Raw genomic sequence first — 23,188 nt, forward strand, 5'->3', positions numbered from 1 at the left:
AGTTTTCCCCAGCTTAATGTGATATCAGCAGTAAGTTGGTCACAAATGGTTTTTAATCACACTGAGATAAAGATCTTCTATCCTTACTCTCTTCAGAGTTTTTATCAGGAATAAGTGTTGGATTTTGACAAAAGCTTCAGTGTCTATTGATACAGTCATGTGATTTTCTTTCTTTTTATGTGATAAATTACATTTATTGATTTGTATATATTGAACCATCCTTGTGTCCCTAGAATGAGACTTATTGGTCATGGTGTATGATCTTTCTGATGATTTATTGCATTCTGTTTACCAGTACCTTGTTAAGGATTTTTGCACCTACATTCATTAGAGAAATTGGCATATGGTTCTCTTTTTTGGTTAGATCCTAGTCTGGTTTTGGGATCAGGTTAATGTTATCTTCCAAGAATGAGCAAATAGTACTCATTCTTTCTCAATTTTATTAAAAAGTTTGAGGAGTATTGGCATTAGATCATCTCTGAAGTTCTTGTAAAAGTTGGCTGTGACGCTCTAAAGTCCTGGGATTTTCTTAATTGATAGTTTTTCTTTTTATTACTGCTTCCTTTTGATTACCTGTTATTGGATTGTTCAAGATTTTTGTCCTATTGGTTCAGTTTTGGCAATTCTTATGTATCTAGGAATCTCACCATTTCTTCTGAGTTCTCCAACTATTTGGTTGTATATGTTTGTGGAGCAGTAGCTAATAATTTTTACATTCTGGCAGTGCTCATTGTGATTTTACCTTTTTCATTTCTATTTGCATTAATTTATGTCTTTTTGGGGTAAGATTGGCTATGGGTTATTGATTTTGTTTATACTTTGAAAGAACAGCTCTTCAATTCACTGATTCTTCATAATTTTTTTGGTGTCTATCTTATTAATTTCTGATCCGATCTATGTGATTTTCTTCCTTGTGCAAGCTCTGTGTTTGGATCATTCTTGTTTTTCTCAGATCTTGAGGTGCATCACTAGTTATTTATTTAGACTTGCTCTATGTTTGTGATAGGAGCATTCGCTGCTATAAACTTCCTTCACAGGACTATTTCTGTTGTGTTCCACAAGTTCTGATATGTTGTACTTGCATTATCATTTAATTCTGGGGATGTTCTTATTTCTTCCCTAATTTTGTCTGTGACATTGATTATTTAGGAGTGTGTTGTTTGATTTCTGTGTGTTTGCATAGTCTTTGTTGCTATTGATTTTGTTTGGTTGCACTATGATCTGCTAATACACATGGTAAAACTTCAGTTCTTTTGCATTTATTAGCTAGTATGAGGTTTGTTTTGGTGAAAGTACCATGTCAGCCAAAAAGAATATGTATTCTGGTTTTTCTGTGAACACTCTGTATGTATCTATTAAATTCATTTGTTCAAAGATTTAGTTCAAGTTTGATATTTTTTGTAAAGTTGGTCTGTCTGTCTGTGATACAGAGGCACTGAAATTCCTAACTATAATTGTATTGATGTTTATCTGATCTTTTATGTTCATCAGAGTTTATCATTGGATTTTTTTTCTTTATACATTCTGTGTCTTTTGATTGGTGAATTGAGTACAATGACATTGATAGTTATAACTGGTAGGTATTGACTTATTCCTGTCATTGTACTAATTTCCTGGTGCTGTTTTGCTTTTATTCCCTTCTACTTAACTGCTAGCCCTACTTGATGTATGCATTTTATTAGACTTCTCGGCATTTTTAACTTCATTATCTCCTTCTGGGATAGACTGGAGAAGTTTTTGGATGTTGGTTTGGTATTCTTGAATTTCTTTAGATTTTCTTATCATGGAAATATCTTACCTCTCTAGTAATATTGAAAGATAGTTTTGTAGGATGTAACAGTCTGGATTGGAAGCTGTTTTCTCTAAGAATTTGAAACACTTCTCTCCATGCTCTCTTTGCCTTTAAGGTTTGTGCTGAGAAATCTGTTGTGATTTTGAGGGTTTTCCTTTATATGTGATTTGTTGCTTTTCTCTAAAGGCTTTAAAATTCTTTTCTTGTATTTTAATTATTGGTTTTTAAAATGTTTGTTTGGTTTTGAGACAGGATCTTGCTATGTAGCCCAGACTGCCTTTGGACTCAGAATGGTCCTCTTGCCTCTGCCTTGCCAGTTTTGGGATTACAGGCATGTGGTACCATGCCTGGCTGGTATCTTAAGTATTATATAGTGTGGAATGGTTGGTTGTGTGTGTGTGTGTGTTTTGATTGTGGCTATTTATGGTTGTATATACTTCACTTAAATTCTTTTTCCATGTCTGGAAAGTTTTCCGTTATTACTTGTGTAAGTAGGCTTTTAGGCCTCCTTGTCTTCTGAGTTTTCACTGATTTCAATTCCTCATGAGTCCCCTTTGAGTCCCCTAGGAGCTGTTGAACCCATCTTCCTGCTCCCTTGTTGTTTTTCACGTGTCCTTCATTAATGGATCATTGACCTCAGCCCTTTCCTCTTGAACTACCCAGACTTTCAATCATGTTTTAAATCTCTTGGGCTTCGTGTTTAAATCTCCTGGACTTCCCATGAACTCTGTTATGACTGGTATCTAGCTGTACCCCCAAGGCTCCATGCAGACATGGCAGGGGTTTCAAAACTGGTTACATAAGGATGTGTTAGTGTGTAGCAAGGGTATGATGTCGGGATAATGGGAAGCCCTGCCCTGGGTGTGGGTAGCATCAACCAACAGACTCACAGCCTGAATGGAATGTAAAGGGAGAGAGGGGTGGCATCTTGATTGCTGCTGCCTGTTCCTTGGCTTTCTCTTGACTGCTTGCCATGGACTGTTTTTCCTCTGCTGTGTCCCTCTGACATCCTACCTTTAAGCCAGCCAATTATAGACTGAAACTTCTACAAACTGTGAGCTACAATAAACCTTTCCTCCTTTAGCTATAGGCATCGGGTATTTTGTCTTAGCAATAAGCAAACTAACTAAGACAAATTGTTACTCTTTTCCGTGCTGGACACTTGTGTTTTGCATCCTTTCTGTAGCTCCACCAGCTACTTTTTAGTGTTTCCTCCAGACTTTCCGATCATTTGTTTCATAAGGTTATTATCTGATTAGTTATCTCTTCTTTAAATTTGCCAAGTTCAGGCTAGGGAGATAGTTCAGCAGTACAGTGCTTGCCTAGCACACATAAGGACCTGAGTTCAGTCCCCAGGACCACCACCACCACAAAAAAAAAAAAAAAAAAAAAAAAAAAAAAAAATTGCCAAGTTCTTTACTGAGCTAGACTTTCAGTGATATTCTTTTAGACCTATCTGTTGTGTGGCTTATGATTTCTTCCCCTTGATGCCTTCTTAGTTGTTTGTGAAGGAGGAGGAGTTGAGAGCTTTTGTGCATGTGTGTGTGTGTGTATGTGTGTGCGCGTGCGTGTGCATGTATGTGGGCTGGAACTTGCAAGTTCTTTGGCCCAATGCCTTGTTCTTTGGAAATGAGTCACAGTATTGTTTATGACCCCCAGGCAACCTAGACATTAGCCTAGAGAGAAAACCACTTGCAAGCCACTACTGTATCACATTGGCTGTCATGTAAATTCAGCCACAAAAGTGACGTCAAAGTTAACTGGTTATCGACAAACCCTAGGAACTACTCATGGGCACCCCTGTTTTAGTTACTTTTCTCATTGCTGAGACAAAATAGCCAATGCCCAAAGTTAAGAGAGAAAAGGTTTATTTCAGCTCCCAGTTTGTTGAGCCTTAGTCAATAGTAAGTTGGTTACAAAGCAGGGCAGGATGGCAGAGGGGCGTCATGGAGCGGAAACAATCCATGGCGGGACAGTGCAGGCAGAACGCAGTAAGCAGCAACAGGAGAAGCAGAGACGCCACTTCTTCCTTTTATCCCGCTAGGCCACCCACACCCAGGGCAGGCTCCATCATCCACACCCAGGACTGTGCTAATCAACCTGTGGACTAACTTAGTAATCACGACAGAATGCAGGCCTCATGGCTCTCCTGGTCTGAGCCCAGACCCCCCAGGGATCCCAGGAGATCCCTGTTTAGTTCTCACTCTCTACAAACCCATCTCCTAAGGTCGTCTCTGTGGTAGGGTATCACCTACCACTGAAGCAAACCTGTCCTCCTGGGGGTGGCTTTCTTTGATCAGGACAGTCTGTTGGTTGTCACCTCTGTTGCCCTATGACATGGAAAACACAGGTACACAGCTCTAGGTCCTCCTGGTTCAGCATGGGGCCAGAAGGACAGGGGTGCTAACTGGAGGCGGGGCATGGGGTACCCATGTCCTCTTGGCTTGGTGAGGGGCCCAGGTGGGCCCTGGCGTTGGCTTTATTTGATTTCCTGATGACGGCTATTCTTTCTGGAGTAAAATGGAATCTCAGTGTTGTTTTAATTTGCATTTCTTAACAGCCAAAAATGTTGAACATCTCTTCATGTTCTTACTGGCCACTTGTACTTCTTCTGAGAAGTGTCTATTCCTCTCAGCTGCCCACCTTTTTTATTTTGGAGGTTCTTCTGTTTTGAGTTCTTTGTGTATTTTAGATATGAGCATTCTGTCTGAGAAACTCATTCTGTCAGTTGTCATTTTACTCTGGTTGGCTGTTTCTTTTGCTGTACAAAAGCTTTTTAATTTGATATACTTCTTTTGTTGATATTGGAACTATTTCCTGTGGAACAGGGGCTGTGTTCCAAAAGTTCTTGCCGAAGCCTAGAGTTTTGTTTATTTCGTCTTCCTTTTGGTTATGTTTTCCTGATTTAACATTTAGTTCTTTAAGACATTTTAATTAAAGTTTAGTACGTGGTGAGAGATCTGGGTCTACCTTCAACTTTCTGCATGTGGGTAGTTTTCCCAAAACCACTTATTAGAGAGGCTATCTTTCCTCCAGTCTGTGTTTTTGGCTCCTTTGTCAAAGATCAAATTGTTGGACATACTTGGGGTTATTTCTGCGTCTTCTGTTCTTTTTCATTGATCCTCATGTCTGTTTTTGTGCTGGGACCATGCTGTTTTTATAACCCAAATCATTCACCCCGAGCACGAGGCTGTTTGCCAGTATCTTGCTGAGGACTTATGTATCCGTATTCATTAAAGAAGTGGTCTTTGATTCTCTGTTTTGCTTGGGTATTTGTCTGATTTTGGAATCAGGGTAATGGTAGTTTCCAGGAATGATTTTGGAGTACTTTCCTTTCAATTTCATTAAACAAACAAGCAAACTTGAGGAGTACTGGTGTTAGAACTTGCCTGAAATTTTTGCAGAATACAGCAGTGAACCTGTCTGGACCTGGGCTTTTCTTGATTAGTAGATTGTAATTGCTTCAATTTCATTGTCGAGCTCATTCATGTCATTGGCAGAACTCGGTCCCTTGTTCCTGCAGGGCCAGGCAGCACTCCCTCGCTGAAGGCCAGCAGGGCCTGAGCTCACTCACTCTTGGAGCCCACCTGTGTCCTCTAGAGGGTTTGTCCATGTCTATTCCCTTCCATCCTCAGAGACCGATTCTGTGGCAAGCTGGAGGGAACACACTGCTTTTGAAGGGCTCACCTGCAACTATGGTGACGCATTCCCAGCACTCTAGGAGGCTGAGGCAGGAGGACCAAAGTGAGACCATGTCTAAAAAGAGAAGAGGGGAAGGAGGAGGGAGAAAAAAAAGGATAAGGAGAAAACAAGGAGGAAGAGGACGAGAAGAGGAGGAGGAGGAGGCAGAAGGAGAGGAGGAAGGGCTCCCTTGCCAGGCCAATGATAATCTTCCCATTGCCACATGTACTGTGGTCACAGACTCCCACCAGGGGCAAAGTCACGGAAGCCATTTAAAAATTCTGCTTGCCATGTTTTTATTACACAAAGAGCTCTTAGGAGCAACTCGACCAAAGAACAGCCATGACTGTAATCCCAGCACTAGCAAGGCTGAGGCAGGAGGATCGTTTCAAGTTCAAGACCAGCCTGAGCTACAAAGTGAGCTCGAGGCCAGCCTGAACTGCATACCATGACCCTGACTCAAAAAAAAAAAAAAAAAAAAAAAAATCCCAGCAGGAAAAAGGAGAGTGGCCAAGGAGATGGGCAGGAAATTCAAAAAATGTAAGATCCCTGGAACCAAAGTCATGAAACAAAGGTTTATGTTTATTAATAGTTAAAAGGATAGCAACTTAAAAGAATATTGAAATATAATTTTCTAGTTACTCAACCAGCAAATAAGAGGGGTTGAACTCCTTGAGGAAGTGAGCAAATGAACCCTCTTGCATAATTAGGTGAGAGTGTGATCTAGTCTGTTTGGGCTGCTGCACAGGGGCTGGACAGCTGTAAACAACTGAACTGAACTTCATTTTCACAGAACCCTGGCGGCCAGAAGTATGAGATCAAGGAGTCAGCAGGGCTGGCTCCCCCAGGACCTCTGCCTGGTTGGTGGATAGTGTCCTCCATGGTCACCACTCTGCGTGTGTCTGTGCTCTGATCTCCTCTCTTTATGGGCCCTCTCTCATGACCTTAGTCACCTCTCTCAGGCCTGGTGTGCAAGTACAGTCCCATCCCCAGGTGCTGAGGGACAGGACTTTGGCGGCAGAGCAAATCGGCTGAGTCTCCTCACAGACCAATCAGCAGGCGCTTCCCGCAGAGCTAGAGGGCACACGCTTTCCCATAGTAGTCAGTGTGCCTGGGGGTAGGGGCTGTACGGTAGGGGCTGGAAACTGCCCAAAAGGAATCAGAGAGACCAGAGAGGGACAGCAGGTCCTTGGGAGCGCTGCTCCTCCGCATAGCCTCACGGCCAGGGATGGCAGAGACTGGGACCAGGATGGGCAGGGAGAACCAGGAGAACTATGGAAGTCCGGGTTGGAGAACTGTCATTGATCCTGGAAGCTCAACCCCAAGCACAAGACAAGGAGGAAAACTGCTCCAGACTTGTCCTAGTCAAACAGGCTCAAATCAAAAAAAAAGAGAGAAATCATAAAGCAGCCAGAGGAAGGGTCACGCTGTGTGTGCGGAGGAACAGACACCTCCACCCTTCTCCACTTCCTTGGTCCACGCAGCCCCACCCAGAACGCTTCCCAGTCTGCTGCTGGAAGCTGAGCAATGCCCCCGGTCTGGTCCTCAACACTGAAACAAACATCACTGCACAGCTTCCAACTGGCTCGATGTCTGATTTTTAGAAACATTTCCTTTAAATTTTTTTCATCTTGTGTATTTGTTTTGCGGTACTGGAAGTTGACCCCAGGGTCTCATGAATGCTAGGCAGAAGTTCCACCATTGAGCTATACCTTGGCACTTTCTTTTCTCTTTCTCAATTTTAGTATTCATTATTCATAGGAACAGCTTTACGAACATGATATCACTCAATTTCTTCAGCAGAAACTCATTTACAACTTTTATTTTGATACCAGGAATCAAACTCACCTCGCGTTTCCAGGCTGTTCCTGACCCTTACAACTAATTCTGAATAGCGCTCTGTTATATATTTTAAGTGACTCCCATTCCAGGGAGACTGATTCTCCTTTAAGAACATAGGGTATCTGGAAAATTAATGAATAGGAAGGACTTTTTACACATTGGAATTGTAGCAACCTCAGTTTACTAAAACTCTACTGATTTTATTTTCTATCTGGTCTTTTGTTGTTATGTAATCATTACTGTTCATATCAGAAAAGTCCCTAAAATGTTCAAAAGCACCCATATAATCCTGGGACCTGATACCCAACCACTGTCATTCCCTAGTTTCTTGCCAGCCCATGAGAGAGGCCCACAACTCATCAAAAAGGATGGACTGACTTTTTCTAACATTTTAAATGAATACAGTACAAATAGGTTTTTCTATTTTCTTTTTGGTTTTTTGAGATATAGTCTTGCCATGTGGTGCAGGCTGGCCCTGAACTCACCGTGGAGCCCAGGCTGGCCTTGAATCTACAGCAGTTTCCCCTACCCCAGTCTCCCCAGCGCTGGGACTACCTTGCACTTTTTTATTTTGAAACAAGCTCTTGTGAAATTGGCTAGGCTGGCTGTGATACATCAGTCTTGTGTGAGTTTTACCCTAAGGAATTCAGGGTTCGGTCTCTCCTGGGAACTGATGAAAATCCTGCTGCAGAGCTCTGAGCTGCCCCCGAAAGGCCCTTCCCTGGGTAGAGCCCTGTCCTTACGGGCCATGTCAGTGTGACTCAGTGTGCTTCCTGGGCTCTGAGCCCTTTAGCCGATAAGAAATCTGTAAAGTGGATATGAGGTTTATTGTCAGGCATTATCGGGGCATCCGTAAGCCGAGGCGGGGGCATCTCTGGTGCATGGTAGAAGGCAGGACAGATGTTGCAACAGTGGACATGGATCGCCTAGATTTTGGTCTCTATTCTCCGTCCAACAAGATGGTACATCCTTTGACGCCAGAGCCTGGGTCTTCATATATAAATTGGCTCCCAGTCCTGACCCCTGCTGATGGGAGGGCACTGGGCCGTGGGAGATGCACAGTGACCTTTCCCCCTCAGTGGTGGCCCTGCAGACAGAGATGGAGAACCTGGCCCTGCACCTCTTCTACATGCAGAACATTGACCAGGACCTGCGTGATGACATCTGCGTGATAAAGCAGGTGGTGAAGAAAGCTGAGATGGAGAAGATGCGGGCAGAGGTGGAGAAGAAGAAGCAGGTATTCTGCAAACCCGGTGCAAACCCAGTGCATGTTCATCACTGACACTGCTATGGGAGGTGGTGGTGGGGGCCTTGGTCCTGCTCCCTTGGGCCAAGGCTTGGTGTCTGTTGTCCAGACACGTCTCTTCTCATCCTGCTCCCCAGGACCTGTTCGTGGACCAGCTCACCACACGGGCCAACCAGATGGAAGACAACATCTCTTTATTGGAGGCTCAGTACATTGCCCAGGCTGAGGATACCCAGCTTCTAAGGAAAGTGGTGAGCGAGGTAAGGGCAGCCCTACAACTGGGAGGAGCAGAGGTCCCCATTTAGTGCATGTATGTGGATGAACTGGTAGGACCAGTTGTGTCCTCAGAAAAGCTCAAGTCTGAGTTCAGAGAGGGCCTTTCACACTGTGCTTCTTAAGCTTCTGTATCCCTCACCATCCCCCGGGGGGTCAGAGGACTCCAGGAGATTCCAGCTGATCGATGGTCACTGGATGGGCTGCAGGATCCTCTTGGAAGTGAAGGACTTCGCTCTCTCCAGCTCTTCTGGTACCAGCTTACTGGGGGTCCTAAACAAATTCCTTAGCCAACTGTAGGCCCCTGCCCCGCAGGACTGGAGTCTTCCTAGCTGCGCTCCGTCCCATGGGCAGCCAGGCAATGCCCACCTCTCCCCCAGCACCAGAGTCGCTTTAAAGAAGCCCACACTGTGACTCTTTTTTTAATTGTTTTGCTTTTAAATCTTGAGTCACTCTCTGCATTCACATGTGAAGGAGTAACGTGAAGGAAACAGACTTTTACTGAAAGAAGGAAAAGCACCTTTGACCAAGCGACAGCATTCTGGTCCAGGACAAAGGGACAAGAGAAGACTTCATAGCATGAAGTTACCTGTGTACAACAGCCTGGAAGTAAAATCGATCTGGAATGTGTTCCAGCAGATGGGGAGCAATTTTTAAATTAACACCAGTGATTTTTAATAGGCTCAGGATGTAGCTCAGGGGTAGAGCACTTGTTCTGCATATACAAGGCCTGTTCCATCCACAGCACTGGAGGGAAAAGGGGGGATTGAAGGATACAGTGGTTCTTGAGTTTATCTGAAAAATACATTACAGTGCTAGCCAAGAATTGTTTTGGAAGGGGAGATTCTGGTAGGTGACCAGCTGTCCCAGTTTTCCTGGGGCCAAAGGATTTTCTATAATGTGGGACTTTCCATGCAAACCAAGAAGAGTCCAGAGCTAACTGAGGTATGGGGCTCACCCTGGCACTTCTCTCCCAAATATTAAAATATCCCATAAATAAAGCTCTAGAAGCCAATTTTTTTTATACTGGGGATTGAGCTCATGATCTCGTGCTTGCCAGGCAAGCCCTTATGCTGCTGAGCTAAATCCCTAGCCCTAGAAGCCAAGTTAATGTGTTACTGGACTCAAGAAAAGGCAGGCAATGCACCGCAGCCCAGCAGAGCAAGCCAAGGCTGAAGGAGAATTCCGCAGGTTACAAATAAGCAGAGGAAACTGTCTCGAGACCTGGTCAGTCATTCAATCTTTTCCTCATAATAGACTAAAATAGATTCCAAATTTTAGGTGGGGAGAGAAGTACCAGAAAAACCCCAAAGGGAAACATTTGCCTACTCCTGGTGCTAAGAGCCCTTTCCACATGGCACAGCAAACATGGAAAGCACACAGGAAAAGACCCTGAAGTAGGCCTTCCTGTGACAAAACCTCCGTAATGGGAACACCATGACTAAAGTGAGGAGGGGGAGCCACCAGAAGAATACAGACTTAGAAGCGACAGCGAATGTGGGGGTCGCGTGTGTGTTTTCTGCTACTAATACGCAGTACCACAGGGCAGAGTACGTGGACCTCGAGCCAAGGACACGGCCCTGCCTGTGTGCAGATAAGGTGCTTTACAGTGGACACAGCAAAAAGAAAACAAGGAAGCTGACTGAGAAAACAATGCTGACCCACGTGTTATGCGTGTTAGAAGAGACGGTGTTAGTTGAACAAACAAGGATATGTGAGCAAAAAGTCAGTATTTGTTGACATGAAATTGCGCACGGTGTGTGAATTTTTCATAAGTTCCAAGACAGTGTGTAGAACGTGACCCCTGCACACAGGCATGTCGAAGGGTGTGAAAAGGTACTAGCAGCTACCTCTAAGGAGGGGGTGTGTATTGTTTGCAAATTCTAACCGCAAAAGGTACCTTGTTTCCTTTTTCTTAAACGGAGACTCAGTGCAGTATGATCTTAACATCCTGACTTGCACATTGGCAGCGTTGGGGAGCACCAAGGGAAAGGACCCCAAGGCTTGCCGTCATCACAGGCCCAGAAGGGGAGGAGCCTGGCCGAATTCGGGCCCCATCTCGCTGGCCTGCCAGTGCTTCTGTACAGTGCACACAGTGACACAGTGACACAGTGACAAAGAGCAGACACATTCGTTAGTAACTTACCCCTGCAAAAATGCCTCCTTAGCCATAGTGTGGCTAATTCATGCCATTCTATGCAGAGTAATAAGTAATGATGAATGAACGATTTTTAAAAAACCAATAAAACCCGTGGCTGAGAGGAGTAGCTTCCAGGGTGATCTGCTTTGCCTCCTGCCCATGTCTGTGTCCTCCCTGGGAATGCGCCGATCCACGGTGACCTCGAGATGGAGTGTCCTGATGGGCAGGCATTGTGCACAGTCACTGGAGTCACCAGCTCAGCACCACCGGCTCACTGAAGTCGTGATAATTGGATAGGAAGGCTCCATGAGGATGTTACCAGTGCCCTGCAAACTGAGCGCAAGGCTGGGCCAGGCATCGGCCCATCCAGCCCAAAAGCCACAAGAAGGAAGTGCCGCCACTGGACCCAGGGCACAGCTGGTGACATTGAAGCAACAGGAGCCAAAGTGTCCTGGCCAGAACATACTGTCATCGGTGGCATGCTGGGCTCACGTCACCCCTCAACCTCTGTGCCCCAAGAGGAGTCTCTGTTTCCTCGGAATAAATCCATAAATGCTGTTCCCTTCGGGCACGGGCTCTCCAAGGCTGGGGCTCAGGTGCTACATTCATGCTCAGCCTGTGTGACCTCAGCCCTGGTGATGACACCTGCCAGGTCTTGCCTTGGTGTCAGGTATGGGACAGGTGTTCCCTTGGTGCCAGCCAGCGTGTTCCTCCTCCTCCCCATCTTCCTCCTCTTCCTCCTCCTCCTCCTCTGTCCTCTGCACTGAGCACCACAGACCTTGTACTGAGCCACAGATGGAAGCACCAGGCTTCGTTGAATTTGCGTCGAGCTTCTGGTGGTCTCTCCATGGATGTGTAGTTAGGAGGAATGAGGGACAGTAAGGAAAGCATGGGCGGCAGCCTTCTCCACCCCATGTGCCCTCCCCACTGCAGGCCTCCACAGAAATTGACACCATCAACTTGGAGAAGAAGCGCATCCTGCAGCAGTGGGCCACCAGCCTGGCAGGCATGAAGTACCGTGACGAGGCGCACGGGGCCATCCTGGAGGCGCTCAGGTATAGCCCGTGCGGCTCTCCTCCAGGGATACCAGGATTGGGGTGATAGATGGCTGGGGGTGCGTGAGAACCAGGCAGTGTGCAGTAGGATCCCTGTTCTCCTGCCTGTCTCCCAGGGGCACGGGGTCCACACCCACCCAAAGCCCAGAAAACTCCTCATGGTGTGGAGGACTCAGCCTCCCGCAGCCTGGGCGCAGCACAGCCTGCAAGCTCAAATCTCCTGGCAGGACTAAGGAGAGGGAAGGAGAGAATGGTGTGCGTCCTTTGGAGCCACAGTTTTGCCATCTACGTGCAGAAGCTGCCTTTGCAGTTGTTGTGTCCAAGTGTGGCATTCTGGCCGGAGCTCTTTTTTGGTTCCCAGCGAGTAGGGAGGAGATGCCCACCTTGGGAGTCCTGTCAAGCCCAGCAATGAAGGGAGTCAGGGCTTGGGGCGCAGGGCAGCTTGATTCTCAAGACCACTCAGGTGTCAGGGTCTCACTGGGGGCCCAGAGAGCAACAGCAGGTTCTATTGGCCGCGGTGCTGGACTTTCACAGTGCTGTGTGCGCTCTCAACCTCGTGCTGAAGCCAGGGCCTGGTGCACCCAGGTGCGAGCTGTGATGAGGGGCATGCTTGGTGCCAGCAGCACAATTAGGAGAGACTTTTCCTTCTTAATCCTGGGCTTAAAAACAAACACTGAGGGGGCCGGGGATTTAGCTCAGCAGCACAAGCGCCTGTCTAGCAAATGTGAGGTTGTGAGTTCAATCCTGGGTACCCAAAAAATTAAAAAACATATATGATTGGGAGACTGAGGCCTAAACCCAGGATCTTCACACTGAGTTACATCCATCTCCACTCTCTTTTAACTGTATATTTTAAAACAAGCTCTCTCTAAATGTAACTGGGCTGCAATTTACAATCCTCCTGCCTCAGCTTCCCAGAGTGCTATGATCACAGTACATACAACCATACCCAGCTTTAATATTTTTTTGTCTTCTTTGAGTTTGTTTTGTTTCAAGATGAAGTCTCTCCATGTTTCCTGGCTTCAAACTCAGAATACTGTGACCTCGCCTCCCCAGTAGCAGGGTTACAGGTCCTGGCCACCATGCCCAGCTTGTGATTATTTTTAAGCAAGCCTCCCCACCCCCAGTACTGCTGGATTAGAAACTCCCATTTCTTTAGTCACTGAGAGAGGTCTAAAGGTTTGTATTCTCCTTAAGTCTGCAGTCTGGGAGCCTTGGCCTTCTGGGGTCCTCTCGTGCCCTCTATGCTCTGCCTGGGTTGCTGGTCGAGGCCTGCTGGGCCTGCAAACTAGGGACAGGAGACATGCAGCCCGTGGAGGAGGCAGCCTGGTCCTCCTGCCAGACTGGCACTCCGTGCCTGACTGTTTACACAGCTGGCCAGCTGTCAGCTTTGAGAAAGGCCAAGGCCAGGTTTGTTCCAGAGAGCCCAGCGTGGCTAGCTGTCCCAGGCTGACGGCCTCTGCCTCCTCTGGGCTCAAGGAAGGTCACTCCACCAGGACACTCCTCCTGTGGGCTTGCCATGCCTTCAGGACGTCACTGTACCCTCTCCACCAAGCATCCCTTTATTCACCCCACGTTCTCCTGGCCATACCCTCTTTACCTTGGAAATTAGTGAGTGGATAACATTGCACACAGGGAGGCCTCCCAGTCCCAGTGCCCTGACACTGGAGCCCATCCCCCAGCAGAGCTGTAAGTTTCCCGGTGGTCTCCCCAGCTTTCCAGACACCCGCAGGCCACACACGGCCCCCCAGCACATGCACACGTTCCTGGGTCATGGCACACGTCACTTCCTGCTCCACATCTCGCTTCCCTCCCTTAATGGTGAGCTGCATCTATTCCCCCAAATATTTTGCCTGCTGTTTCCTGGCCTCTGGGGCCCTGGGCAGTGCGGGAGCTTCCCGCCTACATGTCTCAGGTTCCACTCCTCTCCCAGGGGTTGCCATGTGTCACCGTGGCTAGGATTGTTTGCTGTGCTGAGTGCTGTATAATTTCATGACATTGTCCCCAGGCAGGGTCTGGAGAGGTCCTCCAAACAAGCCATGTGGACCTTACAACACACCCCATCTGCTGGGCAGTTTGTTAACTTCCAGCACAGAAAAAGAACTTTTCAAGAAGTATCAGGAAGAGGCAGGAAAAGGTTTGTGAGGCAGAATTTAAACATACACAACCAAAGTAAAATAATAAAGTACACAACCAGAATGGAGTGGGGCCTTCAAGTGATGTGGTCTGGAGTGGAGGGTTTTTCCGCGGTCTTGGGGTGGCCTCAGATGGGTGATCTAGGGTGTGTGCTCCTATCAGGGTGCCCATCCCGGGAGATGTGCAGGAATGCAAAACACCACCAAGCCAGTAAGTCACCGAGGTCAGTGGAAAGGTGAAAGACAGGTTGAGAACCCATGTAGAGGCTCTTCTGCCTCTGGAACCCTTTTGGGGAAGTTTCCAGTGAGTGAAATTTCCTAGAAGGGAAAAAGCTTGGCTAACTCATGTCTTGCACTTGTGGTTTTTCTTAAAAGTATGATTTTTAACTTACAGTTGTCCTTTCTACCTACTCTTCTCTCTTCTATCCTGCCTTGGAATTCTCCATCAAGCCTAGAGTTTCGGGCTTCCGTACATCTGCAGGTGTCACCAGAGAAGGCTGTGACAGGCACAGCCCCACCTGCGGGGTTTCAAACTCTCCACAGCTCAGCCCGTGATCACACGGTAGGGACCTGCCAGTTGGGCTGGCAAGAAAGGCAGACACCTTGTGTTTTAAGAAAAAGACCAGCACATTGAGTGAATATTTTAGCAACACACACACGCCAACGAGGGCCCTGATTCGACCTGCAGCGAAGGTGCCTACGCCCCGGTCAGTGAAGTCCATCTGCAGAGCACCTGGGCCGAGAAAGGCGCGGTAACAACGGTACTCTGTAAGCACAGAGAGGTCTGCAGAAGGAAATGGGAGACAGGTTTAGTAGAAGGTCAGGGTGTTGCAAAAATAAACTGTTTCCTCACTCAGCACTTCCAGGCCAGGCCTGCAGGGACCGTGCTAATCACCTGTGCACCCTGACTTGAGTGTGCTTGAATTCGCAGAGCATGTGCCCCTGGGTATGGCTGTGCGGGCTCACCATGGCCCAGCCCCTTCCTGCTCAGGGAGGCCAGATGACCAAGCTGACAGGGTGGCTGGCTCGTGCTGGACAGCTGGGTGCCAGGGCTCGTGTGCGGTTCCACCCATCCCCACTCCCCGTTAAGTGCAGTGCCACCTTTATCTCGGGACAGTGAAACGACCTGATTCAGGGGTACTCACTGTATCCCCAGGATTCCTTTATCCTCGGGACCCACTTTTAAGGTAACTTAGTGACTAATTTCTTAAAGACTGTTTTCTACCTATCCAGGAAGGTTTTGTTTGTTTTTTCAGTCCTGGCAGTTGAATCCAGAGACTTTGCACTGAGCTGCATTTTCGCTGTTGTTGTTGTTATTTGTTTGCGCCCATGTGCAGGATACTGCCCACTTCATGGTATCTGTGGCGCGGGTGAGGGTCCAGGTTCAGATTCTCCGCGTGTTTTCTTGGAGTTGTCCCAGTACCACTTGTCAAAAGATGATCCTTGGCCTCTTGAAATGCTGACTTCTTTGTCAAAACTGGTTCATCACATGTGTGTTGTGTCTGTTGCATGTCTGTTGTGCACGTGTGTGTGTGTGTCTGTGGTGCCGCTGTGTCCATCTGTCGCAGGACCCTGCTCTGTTCTGTCATCTGTGTGACTCCTTTTTCACCAAAACCACCCTGTGTTGATGACTCCAGCTGTGATAACCCTAGGGGGTGTTGACATCAGACAGCGTGAGTCCTCGTTATACTTTTGTAAAATTATTTTAGCCACTCTAGGTCTTTAGCATCCTCTATATAAAATTTTGGATTAATTTATCAGTTTCTGAGGGAAGTTGTCTTCCGAGATTATGACTGAAATCACGTGCAGTCTATAGTTCAGCCTGGGGGTGTCGAGAACTAACTGGTGTGAAATCACGGGCCTCATCAGCATGGTATGTCTCCCTGGTGTCCATTATTAATGCACTGATGATGTTAGAAAAAGACCAGAAAACTGGAAAGAGTCCCATCGTGTGTCACTGAGGGCAGTTACACTGCAGCACCTTCAGTAGTGAGGACCAGACCCCATGCATGAGGATAGTGAATTTCTCTACTCTGTAACACAGGAAAAATTCAAGTGCAAAGCAGAGTGCTGTAAGCTGTCGGTAGTAATTGTTTAAGTGGAGAGAAATACACACACACACACACACACACACACACACACACACATGCGTGAAGCCTACCTGCATAGGCATTGAAGAAATGCTCCTGAGCTGAGGGTGACGGCGTGGGCCTATAATCCTGGCACTCCAGGAGGCAGAAGCAGGGGAATCACAAGTTCAATCTCAGCTTAGGCAGTTTGGTGACTTAGGAAGACCTTGTCTCAAAATGAAAAAAGCCTGGGGTTGTAGCTCAGTGTGAAGGCTCTAGGTTCAGGACCCGGTGCCACAAAAAAAGGAAAGAAGGAAAAGGAGGAAGAGGAGGGGAAGGGAAGAGAGGGAAAGGAAGAGAAAGGGAGAGAAGCGGAGAGTCATTTGGGAAGAAGAATTAAAAGACTGATGTAAGAAAAATATGGAAGGTATACCATGGTACCTTGGTTCACAAATCTAATTCTTTCCATGGTTCCAGTTGCAAACGGAAAGGGTCACAAACCCAGCCAAATTTCCCCATAATGTCAATGTCACCCAATGCAGAGTTTGCAAATGGAAGCAAAATGCTGCCAAATGATTCTGTGGGCAAACCAAACTGTTCACGAACTGAAGCATTCGTGAACTGACGTGTCACTGTTCTAGTCTAAATAGAAAGTATATTTTGAAGAAGAACTTATTTGAAGGAGCAGATGCTATCCTTGGAGGAAGGAATGTTAGGTACAGTGGACTTCTCAGAGTACAGAGGTGACATGTGTCACACAGAAACAAAAAGTCAAACTCCATCATCTACTGTCATGTTTTAAGACTCGGTGTTTGTGAAGGTTATCTCCACAGCAGAATGCTGAGGGGAAGGAGTGACAGAGTTACAGTGAGTCCCATCTGATGTCCCCACCTGTGGCCAGTCTTTTAAAAGTCCTTAGCTTCAGGGTCCTCCCCCGTGGGACTCAGATGGTTTTGCTGTCTGGGATTAAGGAAGGTGTGCAGCTCAAACCCCCAGGGTACCCCTGACCTTCTTGTTACTTTCCCCGCTCCTCATAATCATGGCGTCAAAGAGTTTTAAATGGGCTTTCAGTGGGTAATGGTTCTGTTGACACATTCAAAAACAACCATCAGGATTAGGCCACTAGACCTGGGGATATGACTCAGTGTCAAAGGTGAGGGCTTGAGTTCAGTTCCTGGCACACACACACACACACACACACACACACACACACACACAAAGCCTGGGCTACCACTGAGTTGGTTTCCTAATTTACTTGTGTGTCAAGTCCACCTAATGAGTGTCTTGTTTATTTCCTCATCACTGAGACACAATACCCAACACCCACAAATTAAAGGGGGGAAGTTTATTTCAGCTCACAGTTTGTGGAGGTGTCAGTCCATGGTTGGCTTGCTCCAAGGCAGGGCAGCCTGGCAGAGGGGTCTGCAGACGAGGGTTCTCACGGTGTGGCAGATGTGAATCAAGGAGAGATTAGGGAAGAAGGAGAGAGACAGACCCTGCCAGGCCGTGCCCCTGTGCCCTACCCCCTCCACCACACTTACCTCTCAAAATCACACTGCAATACAAACTCATCAGTGGATCCATCCACCTCCCCATGACCCAGTCAGCTCCCTGAAGCCCCACCCATGAGTGCTGAGGCTTTGGGGGGACATCTAAGCATAAGCAACAACAAGAAGCTGCCTCTGAGTGGGGTCCTGCTGTCTTCTGGGGCCTCCGGGGTCTAGCCCATGACTAGCTTTGCCATCCCTGTCCCCGCAGGGAATGTGAGCACCAAGCCAAGTCCATCGATGGTGAGATAGAGGCCTATAAGAAGTCCATCCTAAAGGAGGAAGAGAAGAACGAGAAGCTGGCCAGCATCCTGAACCGGACCGAGACAGAAGCCAGCCTAATGCAGAAACTGACCACACAGTGCCTGGCCAAGCGGGAGGCCTTGCAGGAGGAGTTCAACACCTATCAGCTCACCTTGCAGAACACGGAAGACAACCTGAACAAGGGGCTCCACGTGCGTTACCGCTCCCATCCCCAGGCCTAGGCTGGCAGCTGGCCCTCGGGGGGCCCCAAGGGAACATCCTACCCATGGCTCTTCCTCCACAGGAGCACGCAATGGTCACGAGTGAATTGCAGATGGTCCGCCAGGCTGTCCACTCTGAGCAGGACCTGCGGCACAAGCTGGAAGCCTCCACCATTAGCAAGCTGCAGGAGCACACAACCTCCAACAAGATGACCAAGTACTTCCACAAGCTCCTCCTGAAGCTCCAGAAGGAGAAGACCAACATGGTAGGCTGGCCTCTGCTGGGGGATGGGCATATGATGGGCAAAAGATGTCCTTCCAGGGCTGGGGTTATAGCTCAGCAGTAGAAGCACCTGCCTGGCCAGTGCAAGGTCCTGAGTTCGATTCCCAGTACCAAAAAAAAAAAAGATGACCTACCAATGAGCATGTACTTCCAAAGCCAAGTGAGCTCAGCAAGCAGAGGCTGTCCACTGACACCCACGGAGTCTCCGGCAGTGCAAAGGGGTAGGAAGAGTGCAAGGCAGGACAGTCCCCTCTAACATGTGGCCATCTTTGTCTCCTTCCGGGCATCGTTCAACTGCACACAGTAATGTACACTTCTCACACATGTAGACATACGTGTGTCCAAGCACACATGCATGTACATCTTTGCCCATTTGCACATATGAGCAAATACAGATGCAAACATGCACTCATACATGCAAGCACATACACACTCAAACCCCTGGAGCCACACACTGCACACCTCAGACAACATCAGACTCTCATTTACACACCTGTTTATGGATCCATTGGAATCCATTTTTAAAAGTTTTACAGAGAGAAAAGTACCCAAGCAATGAGTGTGGGAGTCACTGGATTTTTCTCTCTTTAGGTGTTTTGTTTTGTGGTTCTGGAAATTCAACCCAGGCCCTTTACACTGAGCTGTATCCCAGCACTTAGTTATTTATTTGTTTATTTATTTGCTACGTTGTTAAATGACTCGGGCTGGGCTCCAACTTTGGATCGTCCTGCCTCAGCCTCAGAGTTCAGATTGTAGGTGCACACTACCATGCTCAGCTGTACATCGGTCTCAGGAGGTGGGTTAGATCTTGAGTGACCCTCCTCAGGCCCCCATGGTTGTGTATGTTAGCACAGCCACAGGGACATAGGTCCATGCTTGGTCAGCTGTACCAGAAGATTCCTCCTTCTGACTGCAGCCTGGTTTCAGCTGTCACACCGGTTAGAACATACCTGGCAGGTGTCAGAGGGTCACAGCTGCTGTCTGTGAAGAGGAACAGATGTCTGGGAGGAGGGGCTGAGGCAGGGCTCCCTAAATGCCACCACCTCCTGGTGCCTGCTGCTCTGGAGTTGGCTTGACTGGTGAGCCCACCTGGCCTCCCAGAGGGTGCTGCCTCACATCGAGGAACCGAGGGGCACAGAGCTGGAAGTGGTTCCTCTGAACTCATAGAGGTCCCAGCTGTCATTTCCATGGGAGGGGGCAGGGGAAAAGACCAGCAGGCAGCAAAGCAGATGGTCCCAGGTGCTTTGAAGGAGGCCAAGGAGCTTGCCTGGACTTCTGGCAGCACAACCCAGGCCTAATGCCAGGGCCTGTAGTTCCCTGCCTAGCTCCTTTCTGGGCAGCCATGCAGGTCAGGCTTGTATTACCAGCTCTGTCCGGCAGAGGACAATGAGGAGACTTAGACCAGCAAATTTGTCTATTGCCGTGGTTTTCCAACAAGTGTGAGCAAAGCTCTTAAAAGATACTGTCTGGGGCCGGGGAGTTCGATCCTTGGTACCAAAAAAAAAGACACTGTCTGAATGCGCAGCAGCTCTGTGTTGGGGAGAGAGCAGGCACAATTTGGGAAGAGGAGCAGAGGGTGGGCAATGGAATCACACACCTGGAGCTGGGGCCCAGAGTAGGGTAAATGGGGGTAGATTCAGGGACCAGGCAGCTAGGTCAGGGGTGGCGTGGCTGGCCTTTGGGAGGCAGTGTGTTCTGGCTGAGTCAGAGGAAGACAGGCACCAGGGAGGGGAGCCCCTAAGGGGGCTGAGCGTGGGGAGAGCAGGCAGTTTGTTCTTGCAGGAACCCTGGTGTGAGGGTGATCTTGGCAAAGCATGGACTGGGCAGCCAGTTGGCCTGCAGGGATCGGAGGGGTAGACAGTGCTCCTGGGGTAGAGGGAGCCTTGACTCCACATAGTGTCCGAGCTTTGCCAGCAGTCTGAGTGTGAGTGTCAGGCACAAGGCTGGCAGGTGTCATGGAGGATAAGCTGAGGTGGCTCCCTGGAGGCCAGGGTGTCAGAAGCCCTGGTTTGGAGGAGGGGGACAGCCGGGCACAGTGGGCAGCAAACAGCTGCAGCCACCTACAGAGCCATGCCCTACGGAAGAGGACTCCACGGCAGCCAGCAGCCCCTACCCAACCTAGAGCCTCCCCAGGTCCCCACTGTGAAGGGGGGGCATGCCCTCTCAGCAAACCCCACCAGCAAGAAGGGCACAGGGCGAACCCGTCTTCTGCCCCCAGCAGAGCCCCCAGAGGAGACAGGACGAGCCAGGGTGGCCAAGCCGAGGCTCCCAGTCCTGGCACTGGATTTCCACCCCACAGGGGTTCTCTTCTGTCCAGGACTGTATCCAGCTTTCCAAGACTAGGTAGGCAGGGAATGTTTATTACAGATGACAGACCCCCTGAGGCTGGGGTCTTGTTCTGTTTACCTACATGGCCAGCGGCCTGCAGCATCAGCCAGTAGCCTGTGAAGAGCCACTGAAAACAGGAGTGAACACCTAACGACTACGGTGGCTTTGTGTACTGTGTTAGAGACCCAGCAGACAGGGTACAGCCCTTAGAAATTATACAGCACAGAACCTAAGGCATGGCTTATCAAAGGTCACAGCCCCAGACCCTAACCCACAGTGTATGCTGCTGTCTTTTCTTCACTTTTTTTTTGTTGGTGATGCAGGTTAAAGAGCTTTATCTTGGCAGATTCACACATGTACATAACACACATTGACCATCTTTACCCTCCAGCTCTCTTGCCCTGCCCTCTGCTGCATTTCAGGGGGTTTTGTGTGTGTGTAGAGGGGCAGTCTGGATGGTAATGATGCCTTCTGATCATATGTGTCCCCCCATAACCCACCCTGACACTCCCTTCCCATCCCCCTTCTTCTTCTTAGCTAATAAAAAAATCTCCCTTCTACTTTCTTGTCCTCTGTATCAGATGCCACATTTTTAGGAGAACATGGGATGTTTGTCTTTCTGAGTTTGGCTTCTCTGCAGTGTCGTGGTCTCTAGATCCATTCATTTTCCTGCAGATGATGGAATTTTGTTCTCTATTGTGTGGCTGCACACTATGCGTACACTGAGTGTCATGTTTTCTTGATCCGAGCATCTATAGCTGAGCACCTAGGCTGTTTCCGTGTCTCGGCTATTGTGAATGGCACCACAGTGCACGTGGGTACGCGGTGGCTCTGCAGCAGGCTGGCTTTTGTTGCTTTCGGTGTGTGCCAAGGATTAGGCTAACTGGGTCATACGATAGCTATATTTTTAGGTCTTGGAGGAATCTCTGCACTGGTTTTCATGCTAGCTGTACTAGTTTATATTCCCCCAGCAAGTGTAAGAGGGTCCCTGTTCCCCACATTCTTGCCAGCAGGATGTGCGTTCTTGGGTATAGCCATTGAGACTGCAGTGAGATGGAATCTCAGGACAGTTTTGATTTGCATTCCCCTGATGGCTGAAAACGTTGAACACTTTTTCATATAGTTATTGTCCATTTGTACTTATTCTTTTGAAAATAGTCTTTTCAATTCACTTGTCCATTTATTGATTGGGTTGTTTGATTTTGGGTGTCAAGTTTTTGAGGTCTTTATGTATTCTAGATATTAATTCTCTGTCAGAAAAGTCACCGGCACCAGGGATTTAGGCCAGCAGTGCAGCATCTGCCTGGCAAGCGCGAGGTTGTGAGTTTGACCTCCAGTACCAAAAAAAAAAAAAGTGTTTAAAGAAAAGCAAAGACTTTCTTCTGTCACTTGTCCCCTCACTCTGTTAGACGTTTGCCTTGCTGTGCAGAAATGCTTCATGGTAATTTGATGTGGTCTCATTTGCCAATTCTTCCTGTTATTTCCTCTGCTGTTGGAGCTGTCTCCAGGAAGCTTCTGCCTCTGCCCTCAGCTTCAAGTGTTTGCTCGGTTTTCTTTAGCATTTTCAAAGTTCCAGGTCACCTACTGAGATCTTTAACCAGTTCTCAATTGATTTTTATGCAAGATATGAGAAAGGGATCTAGTTTTAGTCTCCTACCATTGGTGCCACTTTCCCAACACCATTTTCTGTCTTTTTTCACCACAGTTTTGGCTCCTCTGCCAAGAATTAGACAGCCCTAGTTGTGTGGAAACCATGACCTCTCTTCTGTCCCGTTGGCCTAGATGTGTATTTTTAATGCCACTACCATACTGTTTTCAGTACTATGGCTTTGTGGCATAGTTGGAAATCTGGTATGATGGTTCTTTAGCCTTCCTCTCTTATTCAGGTTTGCTTTGGCTATTTTGGAGCTTTTGTGTTTCCATATGACTTTTATGATTGTTGTTTCTGGTTCTGTGAAGAATATCATGGTTTTTTAAATTATCTGAAAAGTTTTTCTTAGTACTTGTTTGCTATATGTGATGTTTATACTCACCTTAGGGAGTGAGGTGCCTGTACTTAACATATATTGATTCTGTTTATTTCCCTTTCCCTTCCCCTCAGCACCCTTCTCCCTCTGCTATAGGTCCCCTTTCCCATTTTCATCATCGTTGTTGTTGCTGTTGTAGTTACTTAGTTCATGTTTGTGACATACAGTAATTATGTTCCCTGTGGGCAGTCGGTACCCGGACACGACACACATATGTTACGTTCCCCTCCTCTCTCCCATTCTCCACCTTTGGTCTCTTGGTCTCCTTTCCATTTGCATAAGGCCTATCTCCCTGCTCCCTTATAG

At 47.8% G+C, this 23,188-nt stretch overlaps 1 protein-coding gene across 2 annotated transcripts in view; it reads left to right on the forward strand.

The window, feature by feature from the left end:
- The window catches only part of Ccdc40 (coiled-coil domain 40 molecular ruler complex subunit), a 54,434-nt gene that overhangs the window by 15,409 nt on the left and 15,837 nt on the right, over positions 1-23,188 (forward strand). For both annotated transcript variants that reach the window (XM_013147134.3, XM_013147135.3), the window contains exons 8-12: positions 8,395-8,552; positions 8,699-8,821; positions 11,908-12,029; positions 17,992-18,235; positions 18,328-18,510. In XM_013147134.3, coding sequence (XP_013002588.1) covers positions 8,395-8,552; positions 8,699-8,821; positions 11,908-12,029; positions 17,992-18,235; positions 18,328-18,510 — 830 coding nt within the window. The remainder of the gene's footprint in view (positions 1-8,394; positions 8,553-8,698; positions 8,822-11,907; positions 12,030-17,991; positions 18,236-18,327; positions 18,511-23,188) is intronic.

The sequence above is a fragment of the Cavia porcellus genome, unplaced genomic scaffold (assembly GCF_034190915.1).
Source record: "Cavia porcellus strain 051 isolate PalLab524CR breed Dunkin Hartley unplaced genomic scaffold, mCavPor4.1 scaffold_32, whole genome shotgun sequence".
NCBI lineage: Eukaryota > Metazoa > Chordata > Mammalia > Rodentia > Caviidae > Cavia > Cavia porcellus.